The sequence below is a fragment of the Oryx dammah genome, unplaced genomic scaffold (genome assembly GCF_014754425.2).
Source record: "Oryx dammah isolate SB20612 unplaced genomic scaffold, SCBI_Odam_1.1 HiC_scaffold_1, whole genome shotgun sequence".
Taxonomy (NCBI): Eukaryota; Metazoa; Chordata; class Mammalia; order Artiodactyla; family Bovidae; genus Oryx; species Oryx dammah.
The window spans coordinates 81,868,821-81,894,148 of NW_024070185.1; the positions used below are offsets into that span (position 1 = coordinate 81,868,821).

General features: G+C 41.3%; 1 protein-coding gene across 2 annotated transcripts; it reads right to left on the bottom strand.

Moving 5' to 3' along the window:
* Nucleotides 1-224: 224 nt before the first annotated feature.
* PRXL2C (peroxiredoxin like 2C) lies at nucleotides 225-19,163 on the bottom strand. 2 transcript variants are annotated; one of them, XM_040245412.1, is made up of 6 exons: nucleotides 18,902-19,163; nucleotides 18,403-18,471; nucleotides 17,466-17,519; nucleotides 17,038-17,143; nucleotides 11,412-11,453; nucleotides 225-607 (listed from the first exon to the last, which is right to left on the bottom strand). In XM_040245412.1, exons 1-6 carry the CDS (start codon nucleotides 19,097-19,099, stop codon nucleotides 480-482), a joined length of 597 nt encoding a protein of 198 aa, XP_040101346.1. In that variant the 5' UTR covers nucleotides 19,100-19,163; the 3' UTR covers nucleotides 225-479. The 2 variants fall into 2 exon arrangements, with proteins under 2 accessions (XP_040101346.1, XP_040101337.1); XM_040245403.1 differs by having other exon boundaries at nucleotides 11,412-11,543.
* Between the last annotated feature and the right edge of the window lie 6,165 nt (nucleotides 19,164-25,328).

Consider the following 25,328-nt stretch of genomic DNA (forward strand, 5'->3'; position numbering starts at 1 on the left):
TAAATGTATACCTATAAAAATATGATTATGCTCTTTACAGAGTTTGAGTTCCTGCTTTTCTCAATGGATCAAATGTTCTTGGTTGCTTCCCTTTCTCTTTATAAAAATGTATGATTTTAATGGCCAAAAATATCTTCATTGAATGGATATAGCATAAGGTAAAATAAAGAATGGTATTTATAATTTTATAGCTTTTAAAGTTTTACTTTGTGTAAGTAAATTTAGTTTCGTTTTTTTTTTTTTACAAAAATTGCTATATAAAATAAAACCTTAAAAGCTATAAAATTACAGATATCACATTTTGGACAACTGATGTCTCTCAGCATGCTATTCAACCAGTGGTACAAAGCCTCTTTATGGTACTATAACTCCTCAAAGGCTGGGGAGGGTCAACAACATAGGCATTGCATGAGGATATGACATTCCCATGTTTCAGGTCATGTCTCAAGGTCCATTTGAAATTGAGAGAATCTGTAATGTCACACATGGATAACTGAAGGTCTGCTTGTAAAGTCCACATGCTGAACTCCTACAAGCTGTAAAACAGAGTTGATGGGTTTATGATCCAACCTATTTCTATCATGGTGTATAAAATGGATGTTGTTACCTAGAAGAGAATAAGAATAAAAGGTAAAGGTTAACATATAGGGTTATTCATTAGATGTACTGCTTTCTAGAATCACAGCAGTATTTTAACTTCTAATTAGTCCAAACGAAAAAGTTATTTACCTGGAGTACATAGCATTCTCCATATAATGACACAATAAATTTTAATTAAGGTAGTAAAGCATGACAAAAATTATGGTTAAATAAGGTTAGTACTTAATTCTTTATGTACTTTCCCTGCTGCAAAGGGAAAGACTTAAATTATAGCCTTCTGTTAGGTTTCATTAAATGTAATTAAATAAAACAGCTTGTCAAACAGACAGGAAGAATATGTAACTAGTGTAGATATCAAACCAGAAAATCATGTTTCTTAAATGTAATAACAGAATAAATCACTTCCTTAAAAAATTTACTCCTAATTACCAATTTAATAGCCTACATATATTATAACCATAGCCTAAAAGAGGCTGAAAAATAAGACCATTAAGACAATCAGTCATATAATACAATTCTTCTATCTGCTCAAATGAAATAGTAGTAATTTATAGTTTAGATCCTGTTTACTTTAATTCTTGGAATGAAGACCAGAATTTTAACATAAAACAACATTAGATTACTAAATATTATAAGAGGCCTGTTTTCTGCATTGTACCTATATGCTGTCTACACTAACCATTGTAGATTTAATATCATAAACTGGCTTTTTATAAAATAAGTTCAGTTCAGTCGCTTAGTCGTGTCTGACTCTTTGAGACCCCATGAACTGCAGCACACCAGGCCTCCCTGTCCATCTCCAACTCTGGGAGTTTACTCAAATTCATGTCCATGGAGTCGGTGATGCCATCCAACCATCTCATCCTCTGTCATCCCCTTCTCCTTCTGCCTTCAATCTTTCCCAGCATCAGGGTCTTTTCAAATGAGTCAGCTCTTCACATCAGGTGGCCAAAGTATTGGAGTTTCAGCTTCAGCATCAGTCCTTCCGTGAACACCCAGGACTGATCTCCTTTAGGATGGACTGGTTGGATCTCCTTGCAGTCCAAGGGACTCTCAAAGAGTCTTCCCCAACACCACAGTTCAAAAGCATCAATTCTTCGGTGCTCAGCTTTCTTTATAGTCCAACTCTCACATCCATACATGACTACTGGAAAAACCATAGCCTTGACTAGACGGACCTTTGTTGGCAAAGTAATGTCTCTGCTTTTCAATATGCTATCTAGGTTGGTCATAACTTTTCTTCCAAGGAGTAAGCGTCTTTTTAATTTCATGGCTGCAATCACCATCTACAGTGATTTTGAAGCCCCCCAAAATAAGTCAGCCACTGTTTCCACTGCTTCCCTATTTGCCATGAAGTGATGGGACCGGATGCCGTGATCTTAGTTTTCTGAATGTTGAGGTTTGAGCCAACTTTTTCACTCTCCTCTTTTACTTTCATCAAGAGGCTCTTTAGTTCTTCTTCACTTTCTGCCATAAGGGTACTGTCATCTGCATATCTGAGGTTATTGATATTTCTCCCACCAATCTTGATTCCAGCTTGTGTTTCTTCCAGTCCAGCATTTCTCATGATGTACCCTGCATATAAGTTAAATAAGCAGGGTGACAAAATACAGCCTTGACGTACTCCTTTTCCTATTTGGAACCAGTCTGTTGTTCCATGTCCAGTTCTAACTGTTGCTTCCTGACCTGCATATAGGTTTCTCAAGAGGCAGGTCAGGTGGTCTGGTATTTCCATCTCTTTCAGAATTTTCCACAGTTCATTGTGATCCACACTGTCAAAGGCTTTGGCATAGTCAATAAAGCAGAAATAGATGTTTTTCTGGAACTCACTTGCTTTTTTGATAATCTAGCAGATGTTGGCAATTTGATCCCTGGTTCCTCTGCCTTTTCTAAAACCAGCTTGAACATCTGGAAATTCACAGTTCACGTATTGCTGAAGCCTAGTTTGGAGATTTTGAGCATTACTTTACCAGCATGTGAGATGAGTGCCATTGTGAGGTAGTTTGAGCATTCTTTTGTATTGCCTTTCTTTGGGATTGGAATGAAAACTGATCTTTTCCAGTCCTGTGGCCACTGCTGAGTTTTCCAAATGTGCTGGCATATTGAGTGCAGAACTTTCACACCATCATCTTCCAGGATTTGAAAGAGCTCAACTGGAATTCCATCACCTCCACTACTTTGTTCGTAGTGATGCTTCCTAAAGCCCACTTGACTTCACATTCCAAGATGTCTGGCTCTAGGTGAGTGATCAAACCATCGTGATTATCTGGGTTGTGAAGATCTTTTTTGTACAGTTCTTCTGTGTATTCTTGCCACCTCTTCTTAATATCTTCTGCTTCTGTTAGGGCCATACCATTTCTGTCCTTTATCGAGCCCATCTTTGCATGAAATGTTCCCTTGGTATCTCTAATTTTCTTGAAGAGATCTCTAGTCTTTCCCATTCTATTGTTTTCTTCTATTTCTTTGCATTGATGGCTGATTCTTCTCTCTCCTTGCTATTCGTTGGAACTCTGCATTCAAATGGGTATATCTTTCCTTTTCTCCTTTGCTTTTCACTACTCTTCTTTTCACAGCCATTTGATAGGCCTCCTCAGACAGCCATTTTACTCTGTTGCATTTCTTTTTCTTGGGGATGGTCTTGATCCCTGTTTCCTGTACAATGTCACGAACCTCCATCCATAGTTCACCAGGCACTCTATCTATCAGATCAAGTCCCTTAAATCTATTTCTCACTTCCACTTTATAGTCATAAGCGATTTGATTTAGGTCATACCTGAATGGTCTAGTGGTTTTTCCTACTTTCTTTAAGTTTGAATTTGGCAATAAGGAGTTCATGATCTGAGCCACAGTCAGCTCCTGGTCTTGTTTTTGCTGACTGTATAGAGCTTCTGCATCTTTGGCTGCAAAGAATATAATCAATCTGATTTCGGTGTTGACCATCTGGTGATGTCCATGTGTAGAGTCTTCTCTTGTGTTGTTGGAAGAGGGTGTTTGCTATAACCAGTGTGTTCTCTTCGCAAAACTCTATTAGCCTTTGCCCTGCTTCATTCTGTACTCCAAGGCCAAATTTGCCAGTTACCCTAGGTGTTTCTTGACTTCCTACTTTTGCATTCCAGTCCCCTATAATGAAAAGGATATCTTTTTTGGGTTTTAGTCTAAAAGGTCTTGTAGGTCTTCATAGAACCGTTCAACTTCAGCTTCTTCAGGCTTTACTGGTCGGGGCATAGACTTGGATTGCCATGATATTGAATGGTTTGCCTTGGAAACAAACAGAGATCATTCTGTCATTTTTGAGCCTGCATCCTAGTACTGCATTTCGGACTCTTTTGTTGACTGTGATGGCTACTCCATTTCTTCTAAGGGATTCCAAAATAAAATACTTGGTTAACTGTAATAAGATATTTGTATAAATAAGTAAACCCAGCTCTTTCCTTAAAGGAGCTATAATTTTTCCAAAGGGTAGTATCAAAATTTTCTCTTTATTAAGACTGTTCCCATCTTGGCACACAAATGATGCTGTGTGCTCTTCATTCTTAAACAAGAGAATGCATCCTCAAATGATGTCGAAACTTAAAGATGAGGGACTCAAAAAATAATGCCTTACAAGTCTGAGGATGGAAATAATTCATTCAGAAGTATGACTCAATGTCATCCTAGGCGAATTTATAGGACTCATTCTCATAAAACAAGGCTTGTTTTTTGGCTAGTCTAACTAGTGTAAATTTGTGAGAGGAAAAGGGAGATTAAATAAAATGAAAGATTTTAGCTAGCTATAATGCTTCGGCAGCAAAAAGTTATAATACTTGGTCAAAATTTTCCTTCTAAAGACTTCCTTTTGGACATCTGGAATTTATTAAAGTAAATGTTAATTTTATAACTTGGAGCAGCTACACTCATTAATATGGACAGTTTTAAAGACAAAGAAGAACCAAAAAAAATTAGTTTATGATACAATGAGTTAGGATTTTGGGGTGTTCAATACTTGAACATGGTTGAGCTCCAATGCCCAACCATTTAGCCGAGGGAACCCAAAGGAATTTTAGGTTGTCCAAATTGATCAGTGAAGCTACATATAGATCGATGGAACAGGATAGAAAGCCCAGAAATAAACGTAAGCTCCTATGGTCAATTAATCTATGACAAAGGAGGCAAGAATACACAATGAAGAAAAGATAGTCATCTCTTCAATAAGTGCTGCTGGGAAAATTGGACAACTACATATAAAAGAAATTACAACATTCTCTGATACAATATATAAAAGTAAACTCAAAATGGATTAAAGAAAGACCTAAAGATAAGATTGCATACTATAAAACTCAGAGGAAAACATAGGCAGAACACTTTGACATAAATTATAGCAATATCTTTTGGATCTACCTCCTAAAGTAATGAAAACAAAACAAAAATAAGCAAATGGGGTCTAGTTAAACTTAAAAGCTTTTGCACAGCAAAGGAAACCACAAACAAAATGAAAAGAAAACCCAAAGAATGGGTGAAAATATGTACAAATGAAGCAACCAAAAGGGATTAATCTCCAAAATATACAAATAGCTCATGCAGCTCAAATAAAAACACAACCAATCAAAAATGGGCAGAATATTTAAACAGACATTTCTCCAAAGATGTCATCAGTTCAGTTCAGTTCAGGTCAGTGTCTGACTATTTGCGACCCCATGAATTGCAGCACACCAGGCCTCCCTGTCCATCACCAACTCCCGGAGTTCATACAAACTCATGTCCATCGAGTCAGTGATGCCATCCAGCCATCTCATCCTCTGTCGTCCCCTTCTCTTCCTGCCCTCAATCCCTTCTAGCATCAGGGTCTTTTCCAATGAGTCAACTCTTTGCATGAGGTAGCCAAAGTACTGGAGTTTCAGCTTTAGCATCAGTCCTTCCAAAAAACACCCAGGACTGATCTCCTTTAGAATGGACTGGTTGGATCTCCTTGCAGTCCAAGGGACTCTCAAGAGTCTTCTCCAACACCACAGTTCAAAAGCATTAATTCTTTGGCACTCAGCTTTCTTCACAGTCCAACTCTCACATCCATACATGACTACTGGAAAAACCATAGCCTTGACTAGATGGACCTTTGTTGGCAAAGCAATGTCTCTGCTTTTCAATATGCTATCTAGGTTGGTCGTAGCTTTCCTCCAAGGAGTAAGCGTCTTTTAATTTCATGGCTGAAATCACCATCTGCAGCGATTTTGGAGCCCAGAAAAACAAAGTCTGACACTATTTCCACTGTTTTCCCATCTATTTCCCATGAAGTGATGGGACCGGATGTCATGATCTTCGTTTTCTGAATGTTGAGCTTTGAGCCAACTTCTTCACTCTCCTCTTTTACTTTCATCAAGAGGTTCTTTAGTTCCTCTTCACTTTCTGCCATAAGGGTACTACCATCTGCATACCTGAGGTTATTGATATTTCTCCCGGCAATCTTGATTCCAGCTTGTGCTTCCTCCAGCCCAGTGTTCCTCATGATGTACTCTGCATAGAAGTTAAATAAGCAGGGTGACAATATACAGCCATGACGTACTCCTTTTCCTATTTGGAACCAGTCTGTTGTTCCATGTCCAGTTCTAACTGTTGCTTCCTGACTTGCATATAGGGTTCTCAAAAGGCAAGTCAGGTGGTCTGGTATTCCCATCTCTTTCAGGATTTTCCACAGTTTATTGTGATCCACACAGTCAAAGGCTTTGGCATAGTCAATAAACCAGAAATAGATGTTTTTCTGGAACTCTCTTCCTTTTTCCATGATCCAGTGGATGTTGGCAATTTGATCTCTGGTTCCTCTGCCTTTTCCAAAACCAGCTTGAACATCTGGAAGTTCACAGTCATGTATTGCTGAAGCCTGGCTTGGAGAATTTTGAGCATTACTTTACTAGCATGTGAGATGAGTGCAACTGTGCAGTAGTTTGAGCATTCTTTGGCATTGCCTTTCTCTGGGATTGGAATGAAACTGACCTTTTGCAGTCCTGTGGCCACTGCTGAGTTTTCCAAATTTGCTGGCATATTGAGTGCAGAACTTTCACACCATCATCTTCCAGGATTTGAAAGAGCTCTACTGGAATTCCATCACCTCCACTAGCTTTGTTCATATTGATGCTTTCTAAGGCCCACTTGACTTCACATTCCAGGATGTCTGGCTCTAGGTGAGTGATCACACCATTGTGATTATCTTGGTCATGAAGATCTTTTTTGTACAGTTCTTCTGTATATTCTTGCCACCTCTTCTTAATATCTTCTGCTTCTGTTAGGGCCATACTATTTCTGTCCTTTATCGAGCCCACCTTTGCATGAAATGTTCCCTTGGTATCTCTAATTTTCTCGAAGAGATCTCTAGTCTTTCTCATTTTATTGTTTTCCTCTATTTCTTTGCACTGATCACTGAGGAAGCCTTTTTTTTATCTTTCCTTGCTATTCTTTGGAACTCTGCATTCAAATAGGTACATCTTTCCTTTTCTCCTTTGCTTTTTGCTTCTCTCCTTTTCACAGCTGTTTGTACGGCCTCCCCAGACAGCCATTTTGCTTTTTTGTATTTCTTTTCATGAGACGGTCTTTATCCCTGTCTCCTGTACAATGTCACGAACCTCATTCCATAGTTCATCAGGCACTCTATCAGATCTAGTCCCTTAAATCTATTTCTCACTTCCACTGTATAATCATAAAGAATTTGATTTAGGTCATACCTGAATGGTCTAGTGGCTTTCCCTACATTCTTTAATTTAAGTCTGAATTTGGCAATAAGGAGTTCATGATCTAAGCCACAGTCAGCTCCCGGTCTTGTTTTTTGCTCACTGCATAGAGCTTCTCCATCTTTGGCTGCAAAGAATATAATCAATCTGATTTCAGTGTTGACCATCTGGTGATGTCCATGTGTAGAGTCTTCTCTTGTGTTGTTGGAAGAGGGTGTTTGCTATGACCAGTGCATTGTCTTGGAAAAACTCTATTAGCCTTTGCCCTGCTTCATTCCGTATTCCAATGCCAAATTTGCCTGTTACTCCAGGTGTCCCCTATAATGAAAAGGACATCTTTTTGGGTGTTAGTTCTAAAAGGTCTTGTAGGTCTTCATAGAACCATTCAACTTCAGCTTCTTCAGCATTACTGGTTGGGGCATAGACTTGGATTACTGTGATATTGAATGGTGTGCCTTGGAAACGAACAGAGATCATTCTGTCGTTTTTGAGATTGCATCCAAGTACTGCATTTCGGACTCTTTTGTTGACCATGATGGCTACTCCATTTGTTCTAAGGGATTCCTGCCCACAGTAGTAGATATAATGGTCATCTGAGTTAAATTCACCCATTCCAGTCCATTTTACTTTGCTGATTTCTGGAATATTGATGTTCACTCTTGCCATTTCCTGTTTGACTACTTCCAATTTGCCTTGATTCATGGACCTGACATTCCAGGTTCCTATGCAATATTGCTCTTTACAGCATCGGACCTTGCTTCTATCCCCAGTCACATCCACAACTGGGTATTGTTTTTGCTTTGGCTCCATCTCTTCATTCTTTCTGGAGTTATTTCTCCACTATCTCCAGTACCATATTGGGCACCTACTGACCTGGGGAGTTCCTCTTTCAGTATCCTGTCATTTTGCCCTTCCCTACTGTTCATGGGATTCTCAAGGCAAGAATACTGAAGTGGTTTACTATTCCCTTCTCTAGTTGACCACAGTTTGTCAGACCTCTCTACTATGACCCGCTCATCTTGGGTGGCCCCGTGGGCATGGCTTAGTTACATTGAGTTAGACAAGGCTGCAACAGACCACACAGAAGTGTGGCCGAGAGGAGCTACCCCACGCCCAAGGTCAGGGGCGGTGGCTGGGAGGAGCAACCCCATGTCCAAGGAGCAGTGGCTGCCTGGGCACAGAAGGGCTGAGAGGAGCTACTCCATGTTCAATGTCAGGAGGGATGGCTGTGAGGAGATACCCCTCGTCGAAGGTAAGGAGCAGCGGCTGTGCTTTGCTGGAGCAGCTGTGAAGAGATACCCCACGTCCAAGGTAAGAGAAACCCAAGTAAGACAGTAGGTGTTGCAAGAGGCATCAGAGGGCAGACACACAAAGCATAATTACAGAAAACTAGTCAGTCTAAAAGATGTCATACAGATGGCCAAAAAGTACATGAAAAGATGTTTAACACTGTTACTTATCAGAGAAATGCAAATCAAAAGTACAATAAGGTATCTCCTCACACTGGTTCGAATGGCCATTATCAAAAAGTCTACCAACAATAAATGCTGGGGAGGTTGTAGAGAAAAGGGAACCTTCTTACAGGGTCAGTGGGAATGTAAACTGGTACAACCACTATGGAGAACAGTATGGAGGTTCCTTAAAAAACTAAACATAGGGCTTCCCTGGTGGCTCAGTGGTCAAGAATCTGCCAGCCCATGCAGGAGACATGGGTTCGATCCCTGATCCAGGAAGATTCCACACGCTGAGCAGCAACAAGCCCACATGCACAACTATTGCACCTCTGCTCCAGAGCCCCAAAGCCGTAACTACTGCAGCCCTAGAGCCAGTGCTCCGCAGGCAACAAGAAAGCCCCTGGAATGAGCAGCCCAGGGCACCACAACTAGAGAGTAGCCGCCACTCGCCACAACTAGAGAAGAGCCTGCACAGCAACAAAGACCCAGCACAGCCAAAAATAAATAAACAAAAAAATTTTAAAAAAACCCTAAGAACTACCATATGATCCAGCAATCCCACTCCCGGGTATGAATCTGGAGAAAACCATAATTTAAAAAGATACATGCACTCCAGTGTTCACTGCAGCACTATTTACAATAGCCAGGACATGGAAGCAACCCAATGTCCCTCAACAGAGAAACAGATATAGGAGATGTGGCACAGATACACAGTGGAATCTTAGCCATAAACAAAGAATGAAATAACGCCACCCGCAGCAACATGGATCAACCTAGGGATTATCATACTAGGTGAACTAAGTCAAAGAAAGATAAATATCATATGACATCACTTACATGTGGAATCTAAAAAAAATACAAATGAACTTATTTACAAAACAGAAACAGACTTCAACTTATGGTTGCCAAAGGGGAGAGATGGGGGGAGGAATAAATTAGGAGTGTGAAATTAACATATATGCACTACGATATATATAATAGGTAATCAACAAGGACCTACTGTATTGAACAGGGAACTCTACCCAATATTTTGTAATAACTTACATGGGAAACATAATGCTGAAAAAATCCATTTCCTCTAAGGGATTTTTGCCCACAGTAGCAGATATAATGGTCATCTGAATTAAATTCGCCCATTCCAGTCCATTTTAGTTCACCTAAAATATAGATGTTCACTCTTACCATCTCCTGCTTGACCACTTCTAATTTACCTTGATTCATGGACCTAACATTCCAGGTTCCCAAGCAATATTGCTCTTTACAGCATCGGACTTTATTTCCATCACCAGTCGCTTCCACAACTGGGCTCATCCACAACTTTGACTCTGTCTCTTCATTCTTTCTGGAGTTATTTCTCTACTCTTCTCCAGTAGCATACTGGGCACCCACTGACCTGGGGAGTTCATCTTTCAGTGTCCTATCTTTTTGCCTTTTCATACTGTCATGGGGTTCTCAAGGCAAGAATACTGAAGTGGTTTGCCATTCCCTTTGCCAGTGGACCACATTTTGTCAGAACTCTCCACCATGACCCGTCCCTCTTGAGTGGCCCTACAAAGCACGGCTCATAGTTTCATTGAGTCAGACAAGGTTGTGGTCTGTGTGATCAGTTTGATTGGTTTTCTATGATTGTGGTTTTCATTCTGTCTGCCTTATGAAGGACAAGGATAAGAAGCTTATGGAATCTTCCTGATGGGAGAGGCTGACTGTGGGGGAAACTGGGTCTTGTTCTGAGGGGCGGGGCCATGCTCAGTAAATCTTTAATCCAATTTTATACTGATGGATGGGGCTGTGTTCCCTCCCTGTTGTTTGACCTGAGGCCAAACTACGGTGGAGGTAATGAAAATACAGGCGACCTCCTTCAAAAGGTCCGGTGGATGCACTGCCGCACTCAGTGCCCCCAACCCTGCATCAGGCCACCACCAACCCATGCCTCCACTGGAGACTTCTGGACACTCACAGGCAAGCCTGGGTCAGTCTCTTGTGGGGTCACTGCTCTTTTCTCCTGGGTCCTGGTGTGCACAAGGCCTTATTTGTGCCCTCCAAGAGTCTGTTTCCCTAGTTCTGTGTAACTTCTGTAAACAAATCCCACTGGCCTCCAAAGTTAAATTCTCTGGGGGTTCTCAGTCCCTCTGACAGATCCTCAGGTTAGGAAATCTGTTGTGGGTCCTAGAACTTTCTTAACAGTGCAAGAAATTTCTTTGGTATAATTGTTCTGCATTTTGTGGGTCGTCTGCTCACCTCCACTGAAATTTTTAAAGAGTATTATCAGTTCAGTTCAGTCGCTCAGTCGTGTCCGACTCTTTGGGACCCCATGAATCACAGCACGCCAGGCCTCCCTGTCCATCACCAACTCCTGGAGTTCACTCAGAATCACATCAAATCACAAAACCACCACTGATCTTCCCTATCCCAAATACCTGGAATCACTCAGGCATGGAATGATGGCCACAGTACATCCAGTAAACAGACATCAAAAATATACAAGAGTGTTTGAAGACAAACGATGTCCCCTGTGAGAGCACAGCATGCTGTGAGAGCACAGCATCCTGACTGCTACCGTGTACACTTTTACATGGTGGCTACTTTACAAAGAAAGTGAATGGCCTCTTGACTTCCAGAAAGCATAAAAAGCACACTGCTGAAGCTGAGCTTTGATGCTTACCTGGACCTAAAATGAGTGTTCCACCTTGCTGAGCTGGGTCTCCTTGAAAATCAAAAAGAGGGCCAGTTACTGCTCTCCACAGGCTCCGAATGCTTCCTGAGAGTATATTTGATTTTACATGGGGGCTCTGTCCTGAAATATTAGGAATTGTCTTTAGATGTTATCATTTTATATTTGACTTGATATTAAGATAATGTTAGTATTTTTAGAAAACAGTCTCTCTCTTATGTATTATCTTACTTTTGACTTGCCTTTTTCTCTTCCTCTGAAGAACAGTTTCTCAGCCTTTCACTACTGATGTTTAGACCAGTTAAGTCTTTGTCCTGAGTAACGTAGGGTGATTACCATCATCCGTGCTCTCTGAACTTACTTCATGCCATAGCAACCACCATTCACCAAGCTGTGACAACTGAAAATGTCTCCAGACAGCGGCAAATATCCCCTGGGTGGAGGAGGGGTCAAAATTGTCCTCAGTTGAGAACTACTACTTTAAAAGAGGAAGTGATGACAGACCCAGATCATTTTCTGCCACTGAAAAATGTCAGCTATAGAATTCTCAAACTGGCAGTGCTTTCTTTTTCAATCCCCCATTTATATTTGGTTTAGTCTCTTACCTAGTAATAGATAACTATATTCCTCTTCAAAAGACATTGTGGCACAGACTACTGTTATATGCTGGTCGAAACTTATTTACTCTTTCTGGGACCACAACTAAACATTTCCCAGTCTTCCTGGGGTTTGATACGGCTCTACGACCACAATCAAACCAATGAGCAAAATAATGTGTGCCACTTCCATGGCATCTCCTGAAAACCTCTCCAGAGGTGATTATCCATGTTTTTTCTATCAGGTTGGTGCAAATATAGCTGCAGTTTTTGCACTGTTGAAATTTGCCATTTGATTTTGGAATACATTCTTAATAAATGTGGTTATGTTACGTATCATTTTAACGCACATTTCTCATTTTATGTTTTTTTGCTAATGACTTATTACTTGCTATTTATTTCGTATTTATTTTGGACTATGGAAATGATGTTAGACAACCAAATCAGAGCAATTTTCTCATTTGAATTTAAAATGAATCATAAAGCAGTAGAAACAACTCAGTGATGCATTGGCCCAGGAACTGTTGATGAATGTACAGTGCAGTGGTGGTTCAAGAAGTTTTGCAAAGGAGACAAGAGCCTTGAAGATGAGGAATGTAGTGACCAGCCATCAGAAGCTGACAACGATCAACTGAGATCATCAAAGCTGATCCTCTTACAACTACATGAGAAGTTTCCAAAGAACTCAACATAGGCCGTTCTATAGTCATTGGGCTTTTGAAGCAAATTGGAAAGGTGATAAAGCTTAATGAGTGGGTGCCGCATGAGCTGATCGGAAATTTTTTAAAATGTCATTTTGAAGTGTTGTCTTCTCTTATTCTATGCAACAAGGAAGCATTTCTCAATTGGATTGTGATGTGCAATGACAACTGGTAATGACCAGCTCAGTAGCTGGACCGGGAAGAGGCTCCAAAGCACTTCCCAAAGCCAAACTTGCACCACAAAAGGTCATGGTCTCTGAATCACTACAGTTTTCTGAATCCTGGTGAAACCATTCCATCTGAGAAGTATGCTCGGCAAATTGATGAGATGCACCAAAAATTGAAATGCCTACTCCTGGCATTGGTCAATAGAAAGGGCCCAGCTCTTCTCTATGATAATGCCCGCATGTAGCACAACCAACGCTTCAGAAGTTGAACGAATTGGGCTACGTAGTTTTGCCTCATTCGCCATATTCACCTGACCTCTTGCCAACTGACTACCACTTCTTCAAGCCTCTTGACAACTTTTTGCAGGGAAAATGCTTCCACAACCAGCAGGAGGCAGAAAATGCTTTCCAAGAGTTTGTTGGATCCTGAAGAATGGATTTTTACACTACAGGAATAAACCAATTTATTGCTTGTTGCCAAAAATGTGTTGATTGTATTGATACCTACTTTGATTAATAAAGATGTGTTTGAGTCTAGTTATAATTTAACATTCATGGTCTAAAACATCAATTACTTTTGCACCAACCTAAATACATCCTTTGAATTTTGGATTGACAATGGCAGGGCCACCTGATGGAAGAGGCCTGAGTCTTTCCTACTGTGTCCCTCAACTGCTGCTTGGAGAAGCACCCAACAGAAATATCTTTCTTGAAACGTGAATGAATAGGAACTAACTTCGTTCTTTATATGCCCCTGAGACTCTGAGGTTTAGCTGTAACAACAGTAACTATAGCTACCTTTCCATCTTTACTTGTCAGTTTTTCTATTTCCTTTCTCACAGTGACTGATACTTTCACTACCTTTGAGTAAAGAAACTACCTGTTTTATAACTTATCTTTTTCCTACCCCTGCCTTTTATTAAAAAAAAAAAGGACTCCACCAATTCTAAGGCCAGAGAGTGACCGAGCAGTGAGACATTGCAGCCCAGGTCTTCCTGCCTGCCGCGGTCTGCCTCTCCGGGTGCATGTCAACCAGTGTACACAGTTACCAGTCCCATTTACCTTCTCCTGGGGGAGTCACAGCACAGAGCTAACCCCTCAGCCCTGCAGTCCAGCTTCAACTAGTGCTTTGGGCTTTTTATTTTAATGATTATGCTGCCTTTGACCTGCCTGATTTCTTAATATTTCCAGATACCTATTATTTCCTTCATCTCTCCAACTTTTCTATTTCTTTCGTGTTTATAAGAGGATGGACATTTATTCATCTTACCAAGAAGCAAATACACTCTCACTAGCTTAGAGACATGGGTAAAGGATTAAAGTTTATGTTTTTAAGGATTTTATACCTAAAATAAATGTTCATAAATCCAAACTATCCCCTTATGTCCAAAGAAGGGTCATTTAATATTTCTGAAATTTTAAAAATTCAATCGAAGAAGATTCCACAACCTAGAATTTCACAATCTTGGCTGTAAAGCACAATCTAATTTTGCCAGTATGAATTTAGTTATATGTAAAACTCTTTTTTTTTTTTTAATTTTTTCCTCTTTACTTTGGTTCTTGGACTCAAGACCAGAATTTGAATTTGAAATATTAGATTAAGTATTGTAAGAAGCATGTTTCCTGCATGCACTTATCTGCTGTCTATAGCAATCACTAGAGATTTAATACCATAAACTGGCTTATTATCAAGTAAGGCAAGATGAAATATCAGGTAAACCCATTACCTCCTTGAATTTAGTGGCTTTATTTTCTTATTCTTTGTCTTTATAACCTGTCCCATTAATTTTAAATTATTATATTTTATTTTCAATGTTGTTTTCAAATAGGATTATTCTGAGACTAATTCTAAGACCTGTGCTTTTTCAGGTGGGAACTTTAAAAAATCATTTCATGAGAACCTAATGTTTTCTGTTTGGAAAGAGAGTTGTCTGACACAGATCAAAGGAGTTTAAATGATTTGAATATACTTTCTTTATAATTATAAGCATGTATTTTGCTTTAAATTCATCTGTTTTCTTTGCAATTCTCTCTATTGAGGCAATGAATGATGAGGTGTTACTAAAGTAAACTCACAGTTTATATCAAAAGCAGCTAAATGATAAACAGACCTTACATATGCTGAGGCGCTGATATAGCACAGGAAAATGGTCTACCAAAGATTAAGGTTCACAATCTGTACTGTTGCAATTTCCTATACTAAAAAGAGAGGAGGGAAAAAAAGAACAAATTCTCTATCTATGGTACCTCATCGTTAGTTTTAATAAAGTTTAGGTCGCTTTCTTTAAAAACATTAGTAAAGGAAGGGATCATGTCAACTCCGCTTCATAAGTAGCAGCTCTGTGATCTGTCCCTCTGTGTCTCTACTTCATGCCCTGTAATTTCTTTCTAGGCTATTACTACAAACTCGTCAAGAATACCAATTACAATTGATACTTCCTGTTTGGCACGTTCTAATTGCTTCTCTACCTGGCAACAAGGCTTCTCCACTCAAACACTTTTATGACTCCCCCACTGCCTTGAGAACGAATCCAAACTCCTTGGCTTGTTCCCAGACTCAGTCCTTTGGCTCACACAATTCCCAACTGGCTCCTAGACTCTGGCCAGACATAGAGAACTCTTGCAGTTCTCCAAGAGTCAAAATTTTTCATACTGATGTGCTACTTTCTGTCAGCTGCAGCATTCCCAGCCTGACTTCACCAGCTAACTCCTTAAAGAGTGAGCTTAGACAACACCATTTCTAAGAAGCCCTCCCAGATTCTTCTCTCCCTGTGCATTTCTGGTATTACAGGCATTTCTGTATTACCTGCTAACTTTCAGCCCTTGCTGCTGCTACTGCTGCTAAGTCGCTTCAGTCGTGTCCGACTCTGTGCGACCCCATAGACGGCAGCCCACCAGGCTCCCCCGTCCCTGGGATTCTCCAGGCAAGAACACTGGAGTGGGTTGCCATTTCCTTCTCCAATGCATGAAAGTGAAAAGTGAAAGTGAAGTCGCTCAGTCGTGTTCGACTCTTAGCGACTCCATGGACTGCAGCCCACCAGGCTCCTCCATGAAATGAGATTTTCCAGGCAAGAGTATTGGAGTGGGGTGCCATTGCCTTCTCCATTCTGTATTACAGGTACTGCCAATACATGCTCTCCTCTTTTATAAGCCCTAAGCTGTAATGTAATTAACTGTTTGCTTCTTTCTCCCAGGGTAGATTATGAGCATTGGGAGGGCAGGGGCTGCACCTTTTGTCACAGTCATCCTGGGAACAGCCAACACAGTGGGCACCGTGGGCGTCATTCTCAACATTTGTTGAGAATAAGTGATCTGGGTTCTAGCTGAGTTCTCTTGCTTAGTATTTCAGAAGCCAAGTTCCTTTTATCTAAAACACATATCAATAGTTCACCTAAAGCTTATTGTACTTTTAATTATAAAGAATTGTGCAAGGGCAGGGAATGTGAACCATATAGAGATGAATAAAACATCAAACCTTTCAACTAACTATACTATTTATCACCTTAAGTTCGATCATAGAGTATACAATAAAGTACAAGGTGCTATTAAAAAACAATGAGGGAAGCAACTGCTTCTGCTGATAGAGCTATTTAGACCCCCTTTGATTTGGGCTTTAGATGAAAACTAAGATTTCATCAGTTAAAGAACATAAGAGTGTTCAAAGCCATGGTGTTGAGGTATGAAAATATATTAACTTAAGCAATATTATTTTTCTTTTAAATACAAAAGTAAAATATACTCATTGTAAAAAAAAAAAATATATATATATATATATAAAAGCCACTGTTCTCACTCTCATGTCTTGGGGTAAACACTGCAATGTCTTTTAAAACGATTTTCATCACACACACATATATAATAGTATAGATATTTATGTTTATGAAAATAGTTTTTATTTTCACAAAAATGAAATCATACTGAAAACACTGCTTTGAACTTGCATTTTTTCATTCATTTAGAACTTTACCAACAGCCTTCCATGTCATTACATCCAGGAAATGAATCTTTTAGAGTATCATGAATCTAAACCACTTATTAGAATCATAAAGAGCAGGTTGATTTATGAATTTACCATTTGTTCCCCTATGCATATACATACTTATGTGAAATGTGAAATATACTATTAGGATTTCCTACTTGAGACACGTCTTACCTGAGGAGGCAATTTCTTCACCTCTTTTCATTCCCAATCTTTTATAAATTTCTCTCTCAGGATCAACATAGATTTCATGAGAATACCCAGTTAGTTTACAGAAAGGCTGAAAAAAAAAAGTATAGTTGGAATTTTTATCAAGACAAATGAGAGAAAAATAGTGATAATCTGACTAAATTTTAGCAAATTTAGACCCAGGTTCGATCCCTGGGTCAGGAAGATCCCCTGAAGAAGGGAATGGCTACCCATTCCAGTATTCTTGCCTGGAGAATTCCATGGACAGGGGAGTGTGGCAGGCTACAGTCCATGGGGTTGCAAAGAGTTGGACATGACTGAGTGACTAACACTTCAGTGATTCAAGTAATTATATAATTTTTACGTCTAAAACAGATTTAGCCTGTTAGGGTCCCAATTGGCTATATATTTACCTCAATATGATGGTAGGATGACTGTCCAATCACTATGAGAGTGACATTTGCTTCCTTTAGGAGAGAAAAAGGACATGTACATATTATTAGAAATTATGTTTCCCCTAATTATAACTTCCCCTAATCCAACTTTTTTCTTCCATTTTAATGCCACCTATAGGCTTCCAGAAGAATGGTATAAACAGCCAAATTGCATGAGTCAAAGCAATTATGCTAAAATATTCAATTAATTCAGATGATTCTTTTGCTAAGTAAGAATTTAAAAATAATAGTAATTCTCTACACTTTCCCCAAAGGCATACATTAAACTAGAATAAACACTATTAAAGTAGGGTTATTTAATCAGACAATTTTATTCTTTCACATCTCGATTGACAAGGTCTGCTGAAAACAGATCTTAATTTTACAGAAGCTACCAATGCTTTCACTAAAAAGCTAACCTGAGGACAAACCGTTATATGCTTGAAATACACCTGTATGTGGCTGTCACAAGAATGTGGAACTGTAATTCCATTAAGGATACAAATTTTTCATCTTTGTTATACTAGTAACTTCCTGTAATGAACAACTATTTGGAGTGTCTGTATTATAAAACTAAAGAAAAGAAAATATTTCTAGCATTTCTGTTTTTCATAATTATCAATCAACATTTGAGAATAGGCAGGTTATTAGGTAACATCAAAATTATTATTATGGTTAGTCCTTTTATAGTCAGGCAGTAATGAATAGGACAGAAATACACTTCCAATGAGTCTCTTCCCTTTTTGGAGGTGTTGGGGAGACGTGTGGGATGATGATAATCTGGGTTTGTGAGCGTCTGCGCTGGAGAGGCGGCGCATTCTGCACCTCATGCCATCACACTCCTCATAAACCGCAGGTGAGTTTCACCAGGCCGCCGGAAGCGGGGCACGCTGCTGCTCACTCTAGGGAAACTTACTTGTAAGAAACTCTTGGGGATTTTGGCCAGATCTTCTACGTATTCCTTGCAGATGTAACACAGGAAATGCTGAAATCCCAACACAGGCAAAAAGGACAAGTTAGCAACTAACACTCTCAGAGTCAGAAATAACCAAGTACTTATGTGTGACGTAATGCTACACCCAAGACTGTTAGAGATGTCAAGGGTGCCCAAATGCGCCCTGAAATTGGGCCCCACACAGTCTCTGTTAGGCCTCTTCGCTCGCTGAGAAAATGGCCTTGGCTTGGCGGGCTGCTTTTCCTTTCCCGTTCAAGGAAGCGAGAGCGGAGTCCGCCTTCCAGAAACCGTTAGTGGACGACCACTAGAGGGAGGGTCAGGCCCGGCGGGTTCCGTTCTCCGGTCCTGGACCCTTCCAGGGGCCAGATCTAACTCCCCCCAGGGGAGCCCGTAGAAACAACCTCCATCCCTGCCTGCAGGTGGGGTCCCTGCGCCGGATCGTCCCGTCGCCCGTGCTCACCCGCACGAAGACCACGATAGCCCGGCGCTCTCGGAACAGTTCACCAAACGGCACAGGCCTCCCGGAGGCGTCCAGCACAGGCAGCTCGGCCACGGCGGCGGCCAGGGGCTGCCAGCTCGCGGGGCCGCTTGGGACTGGGGCTGGGGCGGCGTGACCGCTGACCTGCCGCGTGACCGGGGCCTCGGAGGGGTCTGCCATCGCGCCCTACGTCCGAGGGCCCTCGGATAGCGACCGAGCGGGCTGGAGGCTGCGGGGTTGGATCGCGGCCAAGCGGAGCGCAAGGGGCGGGGCTCTCCGGGGGGCGGAGCTGCCCGGGGCCCAGGCGCGCTGCGGAGCTCCGGGGCCTAACCCGGTGCCCCCGGCGGTTCTCAGGCAAGACCTCGGGAGTCTCCTTTTGACGTGGCTCCGATGGTTCCGAAGCTGCAGAAGGCTACAGAACCACTCTCGAGTTTTCTGACCCAGGCGCTCATGGTAGGAAGAGAGACAGAGACGCAGAGAGAGACAGGGAGGCGGGGTGGTTGGAGGGCGGGGGCGGAGAGAGAAAGAGACTGAGACGAGGGAGACAGGGTGGGGGGAAGAGAGAAAGACGGAGACGGAGAGATGGCGTGGAGCGGGGAGAGGCGGGGAAGAGAGAGAAGAGAGAAAAGAGGAGAGCGAGATACCAAAGGCGAGAAAGGACTTGAATGTGAAGAAAGCCCCTGCCCTCCGTAGCCATCTGGGCTGAAGTTAGCTCTTAGTTACCTTTCCAAGAGAATCAGTTGCCTACCAAGCACATCCATAAATATGCTAGATTTAGTCTGGTTTAAATCCACTCCCTCCTCAGTTCTCATGCTTTTTTTTTTTTTTTTTTTAGCTATCGTTAACATTCACTGTAATGTATAAATCTTAAGTGTGGATTTAAATTTTATTTTTAGTTAAAATTTAAACATTTGTCAATATTTTATCATGGAAATTTAAAAACATGCCCAGAAAGTTGAATTTTACAGTGAACACTCCTGTATCCACCTCCTAGATTCTACTGTTGGTTAACATTTTACTCTATTAAAATTAGTGCATCTGTCCACAGTTAGGTGAGTTTTGTCTGATTATTCACCCCTGTTATCCACTTATTGTTGCACGCTCAGTCCCTCTTTTGCAGCCCCCTGGATGGTAACTCGCCAGGCTCCTCTGTCCATGGGATCTTCCGAACCCAGGATCCAACCCAAGTCTCCTGTGTCTCCTGCTGCATTGCAGGCAGATTCTTTACCACTGAGCCACAACTCCATAAAAATATAGACCATTGCTATCACTTGAGAAAATTCCCTCAATTATATTTTTTAAGAGCTGGTATAATAAACCTATTTATAAATGTGCTAGATTGTCTCAGGAGTCCATTTTCTTTCTTCAAACTTTTGTTTTGCTAAAGCTATTTACTAGGATCCTTAAGTGAGATGACTCTGTGTGTAATATGTATGTATGTAAATGATGGATTGAGAAGGATGAGAAAAATGGATTTAAATGGCTTTGCATCAGTTTTGTAGATGTCCTACAGTACATGCATAACAGGTAGTCTTTTAAGCATGTTTCTATCCCACCTTACTTTCCTCTGGTGCAGGCTGCAGGCAAGCATGCATATGGGCATTTAGGAATTTCTGCAGCCTCTTTGAGACTCAGCTGGTCCTGGACTTGGAGTTTGGTCTTGTACTGGGGTTTCTCATAGATGGTGACAATGTGTCCAAGCCTTCCAGGGCAGAACAAGACAACATTCAGATTCTTTGTCTTTAAAAATTCACCCACCTTGTTTCTGGATTTGTGGTTCAGAAAATATGATCCTTTAGAGTCCTTTGGACTGAAAGGAGATTAAGCCAGTCAATCTTGAAGGAAATCAACCCTGAATAATCATTGGAAGGACTGATGCTAAAGCTCCAATACTTTGGCCACCTGATGCGAAGAGCCAAATCATTGGAAAAGATCCTGATGCTGGGAAAAATTGAAGGTAGAAGTAAGGGATGACAGAGGATGAGATGGTTGGACGGCATCACCGATTCAATGGACATGAATTTGGGCAAACTCCGGGAGGTGCTGAGGGACAGGGAAGCCTGGTGTGCTGCAGTCTATGGGGTCACAAAATGTCGGACACAACTTGGCGACTCAACAACAACAAAATTTATGGTGTTTGTTTAGTGGAAGACCTTCAGGATCACCCTTATCTAGCACAGAGTATTCACTCTGCCACAAAGTACAGGAGAGGCTGATCCAGAATCCTCTGGCTTTCGGTTGTGTAAAGACATCCATCATTGAACACACATTTAAGTGCTCCTAGTTTGAGAAGCTCTGCTGTGGGTTTGGACAGTTCTAATCATAGACCTGTTTCTAGGTCATGATCTGCCAGTGCTGGGGTACCACAGATGCACTCTCAGGGGCACTGCAGCATATTTTAAATACTTGAGGGAAGTAGAGGTTATCTGTTTGACATCCTTCTTGTGAGGGGAGGTAGTTCATGATTTCCATTAGACTGCATTTCTTTTCACTATATTTTGAATAATGTCATATCTTTGCCAAGCTGGGTTTCTAACAATTGCGATAAAAAAACTAGAACCTCACAAAAATCACTGTGTTTAGGGAATGAGGTTGGAGATGTCCAATCTGATTCCAAGATTGGAGAAGTTGTGCAATGTCCAACAGGTAGGCATGCCCTGGGTGAAATAAAGATGTTACTTTTTCTTATAGTGCGTATGTGTTAGTCATATCCGACTCTTTGCAACCCTTTGGATTGTAGCCCGCCACGCTCCTCTGTCCATGGGTTTTTCCAGGCAAGAATACTGGAGTAGGTTGCCATTTCCTCCTCCAGGGATCTTCCAGACCAGGGATGGAATCCATGTCTTCTGCATCTCTTGCACTGCAGGCAGATTCTTTACCACTGAGCCACCTGGGAAGCCCCCTTAATTTATAGTTGTATCTTAAAAAAGCTACTAAGTTGTTCAGACAGAAGTTGTTTGGATCTAACTTCTAAGTAAAAGGAACCGACAGGAATTTCTTTCAGCCTAAGGGTGCTGTGAATAAACTACTGACACCAACAAATAAACTACTGTGAACCAAGAAAGTGTGGAAATCTTTGAATCAGACAGTAAGCTCCTTGCCTCTTGCAGCACGGTAATATCTTCACAGACTGGCACAAAGTCTGGCACATTGTAGGCCTCTATGAATATTGTCTGATTGGCCAATGCGTGGAATGTGCAAGAAATGGTGGCCCTAGAGAGTTTTCAGCAGCTAGCATGGATCCAGTATGAACCGGAGCAAAGTAGGCAGAGTGCTTTACAGAACTGGTATTTTCCACCGTTTGAAACAAGCAAGGCAGAGCTCAGCAGCCATATCCAACTGCAAGTATGCCAGTCCACAGAAACCCACCAACCTAGCTCCCAACCAGCTCTATTTCATTCAGATTATTCCAGAGATGAGCCTTACCTGGTAGTGAATGCCCAGATTTCCTGGGTTTAGATGCTGTAACAACTGACTCCAACCACAGTCTTCACACTGGTGTTCCAATAGATGGTCAAAACTCCCCCAAACTTCCTGGTTGAACTTGGGGCTATGTCACTTGGTTCATCATATATTCTAGCTCATTAAATATTCCAACTTATCAGGTTTTCCTGACCTCCTAATTTCTGGTTATTTGTACACTGCATGCTTTTTTTTTTTTTTTAAAGCATGTGTTACAGTTATGATTATTTGTTTTTTTGTCCATTTCTTTTTTCATTGAAGTATAGTTGATTTATAGTGTGGTGCTAGTTCCTGATGTACAGCAAAGTGATTCAGTTATGCAGTTATATATATATATACACCCATGTATATATATTCTTTTTCACATTATTTTTCATTATATTTTATTATAGGATATTGAATACAGTTTCCTGTGCTATACAGTAGGATTTTATTGTTTATTTTATATATAATAGCTTTTATCTGCTATCTAGAAAGATTAAGTTAACTAAGACAAGCTCAAGGCAAGGAGACAATAGTCTAGTTATGAAGATAAATTCAGAATAAATAGTAGTGATGAAGAGCAATAAATACTATAGCAGAAGTATGAATAAAATATAGTGAGAACTTGAATCAGTTATTGTACTTTTGGTTTCAAGTGACAGAAAACCTTGGCTCAAATGGTTTTGCATCATAAGTATATTTATTATCTACCATAACAGGAAATTCAGACACAAGTCAGATTGTGTGCTGTGTTTAGTCACTAAGTCATGTCTGACTCTTTGTGACCTGATGGACTGCAGCCCGCCAGCCTCCTCTGTCCATGGAATTCTCCAAGCAAGAATACTGGAGATGGTTGCCATGCCCTCCTCCAGGGGATCTTCCCGACCCAGGAATCAGATGGGGTCTCCTGCATTGCAGGTCGATTCTTTACCAGCTGAGCTATCAGGGAAACCCCGATAGGTTCTAGGAGCGGTATTCCTTCCTCAGCTCTTCTCTTAGTTCTACCCTCCTTTGTTCTGGCATTGCCCTTAAGCTGGCCTCCTGTGTGGTCACAAGCTGGACCCTAGTAGCAGTAGAGCTGCATTTTCTAGTTCAGATGCGATGAGGAGACGTAGAACATTTTCATCCCCAGAAGCTCTAGCAAACTTTTCCTTTTAGTTTAGCTTACCTAAATTTGCTATTAAAAATTTTATTAAACAGAAACTTGAGTTAAATAGAGTTGGGAAACCAGAACGGGGAGCTCCTCACACCCTGCAGTGATAGCCGAGCTCAACAGTTGTAAGAAAGATTCCTTTCCTGGCAAGGACTTGGCCAATGAAAAGCTATGGACTCTGCTCACTGTAGCCTCCCAACTTCCTTTTCCCTCTATGAAAATGCGCATCTTTCCTTGCGGTGGGTGAACTTGCATGGTTGCAGACCTACAACTGCAATTCCCTGTTGCTTCAGAATAAACCCATCTTTTCTGGAGAAAAGCCTGGCAGCCTATTTGTTTCAGGTCAACACAGCTTAGACATACGCTGCTCTGGACCAATCTCTGGCAAAAGACTATGATTGGTTTAAATTGATGATTTGAATAAAATTGTCACTGGAAAATAAGCCAAAATGACCATTGAAGTGAAGTGAAGTGAAGTCGCTCAGTTGTGTCCGACTCTTTGTGACCCCATGGACTGTAGCCTACCACGCTCCTCAGTGATGGGATTTTCCAGGCAAGAGTACTGGAGAGGGTTGCCATTTCCTTCTCCAGAGGATCTTCCCAACCCAGAGATTGAACCTGGGTCTCCCGCACTGTAGGTAGACGCTTTACCATCTGAGCCGCAGGGAAGTCTAAAATGACCATTAGAACACAAAACAGAGAGTGATCAATTTTCCAAAGATGATGCTATCACTGATCAAAAAAATGAAATAATACACTCAGAGCTGAACTCAACTGGTTGAAAATCTTTGAATAGGATGATTAATAATCTGAGTAGTTGTGCTGGTTAGTAATGAATGCATCTCAGCTACAAATCCCCCCTTCATTGCTTGATCTATGGTAATAAAGCATTTCTCCTCTGCAGTAAACACATCTTGTCAGTAGGGGGTGGTATTAACCATGTATTTCTGATGGTTTGCCATCTGGGGCCTTTCTGACCCTGGAGGGACTGCCAGGTAGCCATTTCCTAGAGACCGCAAAGGGCTTGCTTGCAGGCTCAGCTTTAAGATGCACACTAAAGAATTCAGAGCCCATATCCCTCAACCAGTCTTTTATTGGCCTCTCATACTAGGCCACTGTTTCTTTACACTAATCATTCCAGGGCCAGTTATCAGACAACCAGGGGCAACCCCTACCCCCTGGAGCTCACTAAAATTAAGCTACTTAATCCTAGGCCTATTTACCCTGCCTCTCCCATTCTTTCCCATGAAGACCACAATAAAGCCTCTTGCCCATGTTTTTCTCTCACTGACTCTGCTTCCTGACTGACTGATGCATCCCTGTGTGGCCCTATGTGGCGTGCCTCCTTTTTCCTCTTGGGAACTGTGAGTAACAAACTATTTTTTCAATGGCAATTGTCTCCTGACATGGCCTTCAGTTCAGTTCAGTTCAATCGCTTAGTAGTGTCCGACTCTTTGATACCCCATGAATTGCAGCACACCAGGCCTCCCTGTCCATCATCAACTCCCAGAGTTCACCCAAACTCATGTCCATCAAGTCGATGATGCCATCCAGCCATCTCATCCTCTGTCATCCCCTTCTCCTCCTGCCCCCAATCCCTCCAAGCATCAGGGTCTTTTCCAATGAGTCAACTCTTCACATGAGGTGGCCAAAGTACTGGAGTTTCAGCTTTAGCATCATTCCTTCCAAAGAACACCCAGGACTGATCTCCTTTAGAATGGACTGGTTGGATCTCCTTGCAGTCCAAGGGACTCTCAAGAGTCTTCTCCAACACCACAGTTCAAAAGCATCAGTTCTTCGGTGCTCAGCCTT

Coding starts and splice junctions, on each gene's coding strand:
- PRXL2C (XM_040245403.1), bottom strand. CDS start 19,099: ATGGCAGACCCCTCCGAGGCCCCGGTCACGCGGCAGGTCAGCGGTCAC. Junction 17,520..18,402: donor TCCCCAAGAGTTTCTTACAA/GTAAGTTTCCCT, acceptor TCTCTCCTAAAG/GAAGCAAATGTCACTCTCAT. Junction 11,544..17,037: donor TGAAGAAATTGCCTCCTCAG/GTAAGACGTGTC, acceptor CTAATATTTCAG/GACAGAGCCCCCATGTAAAA.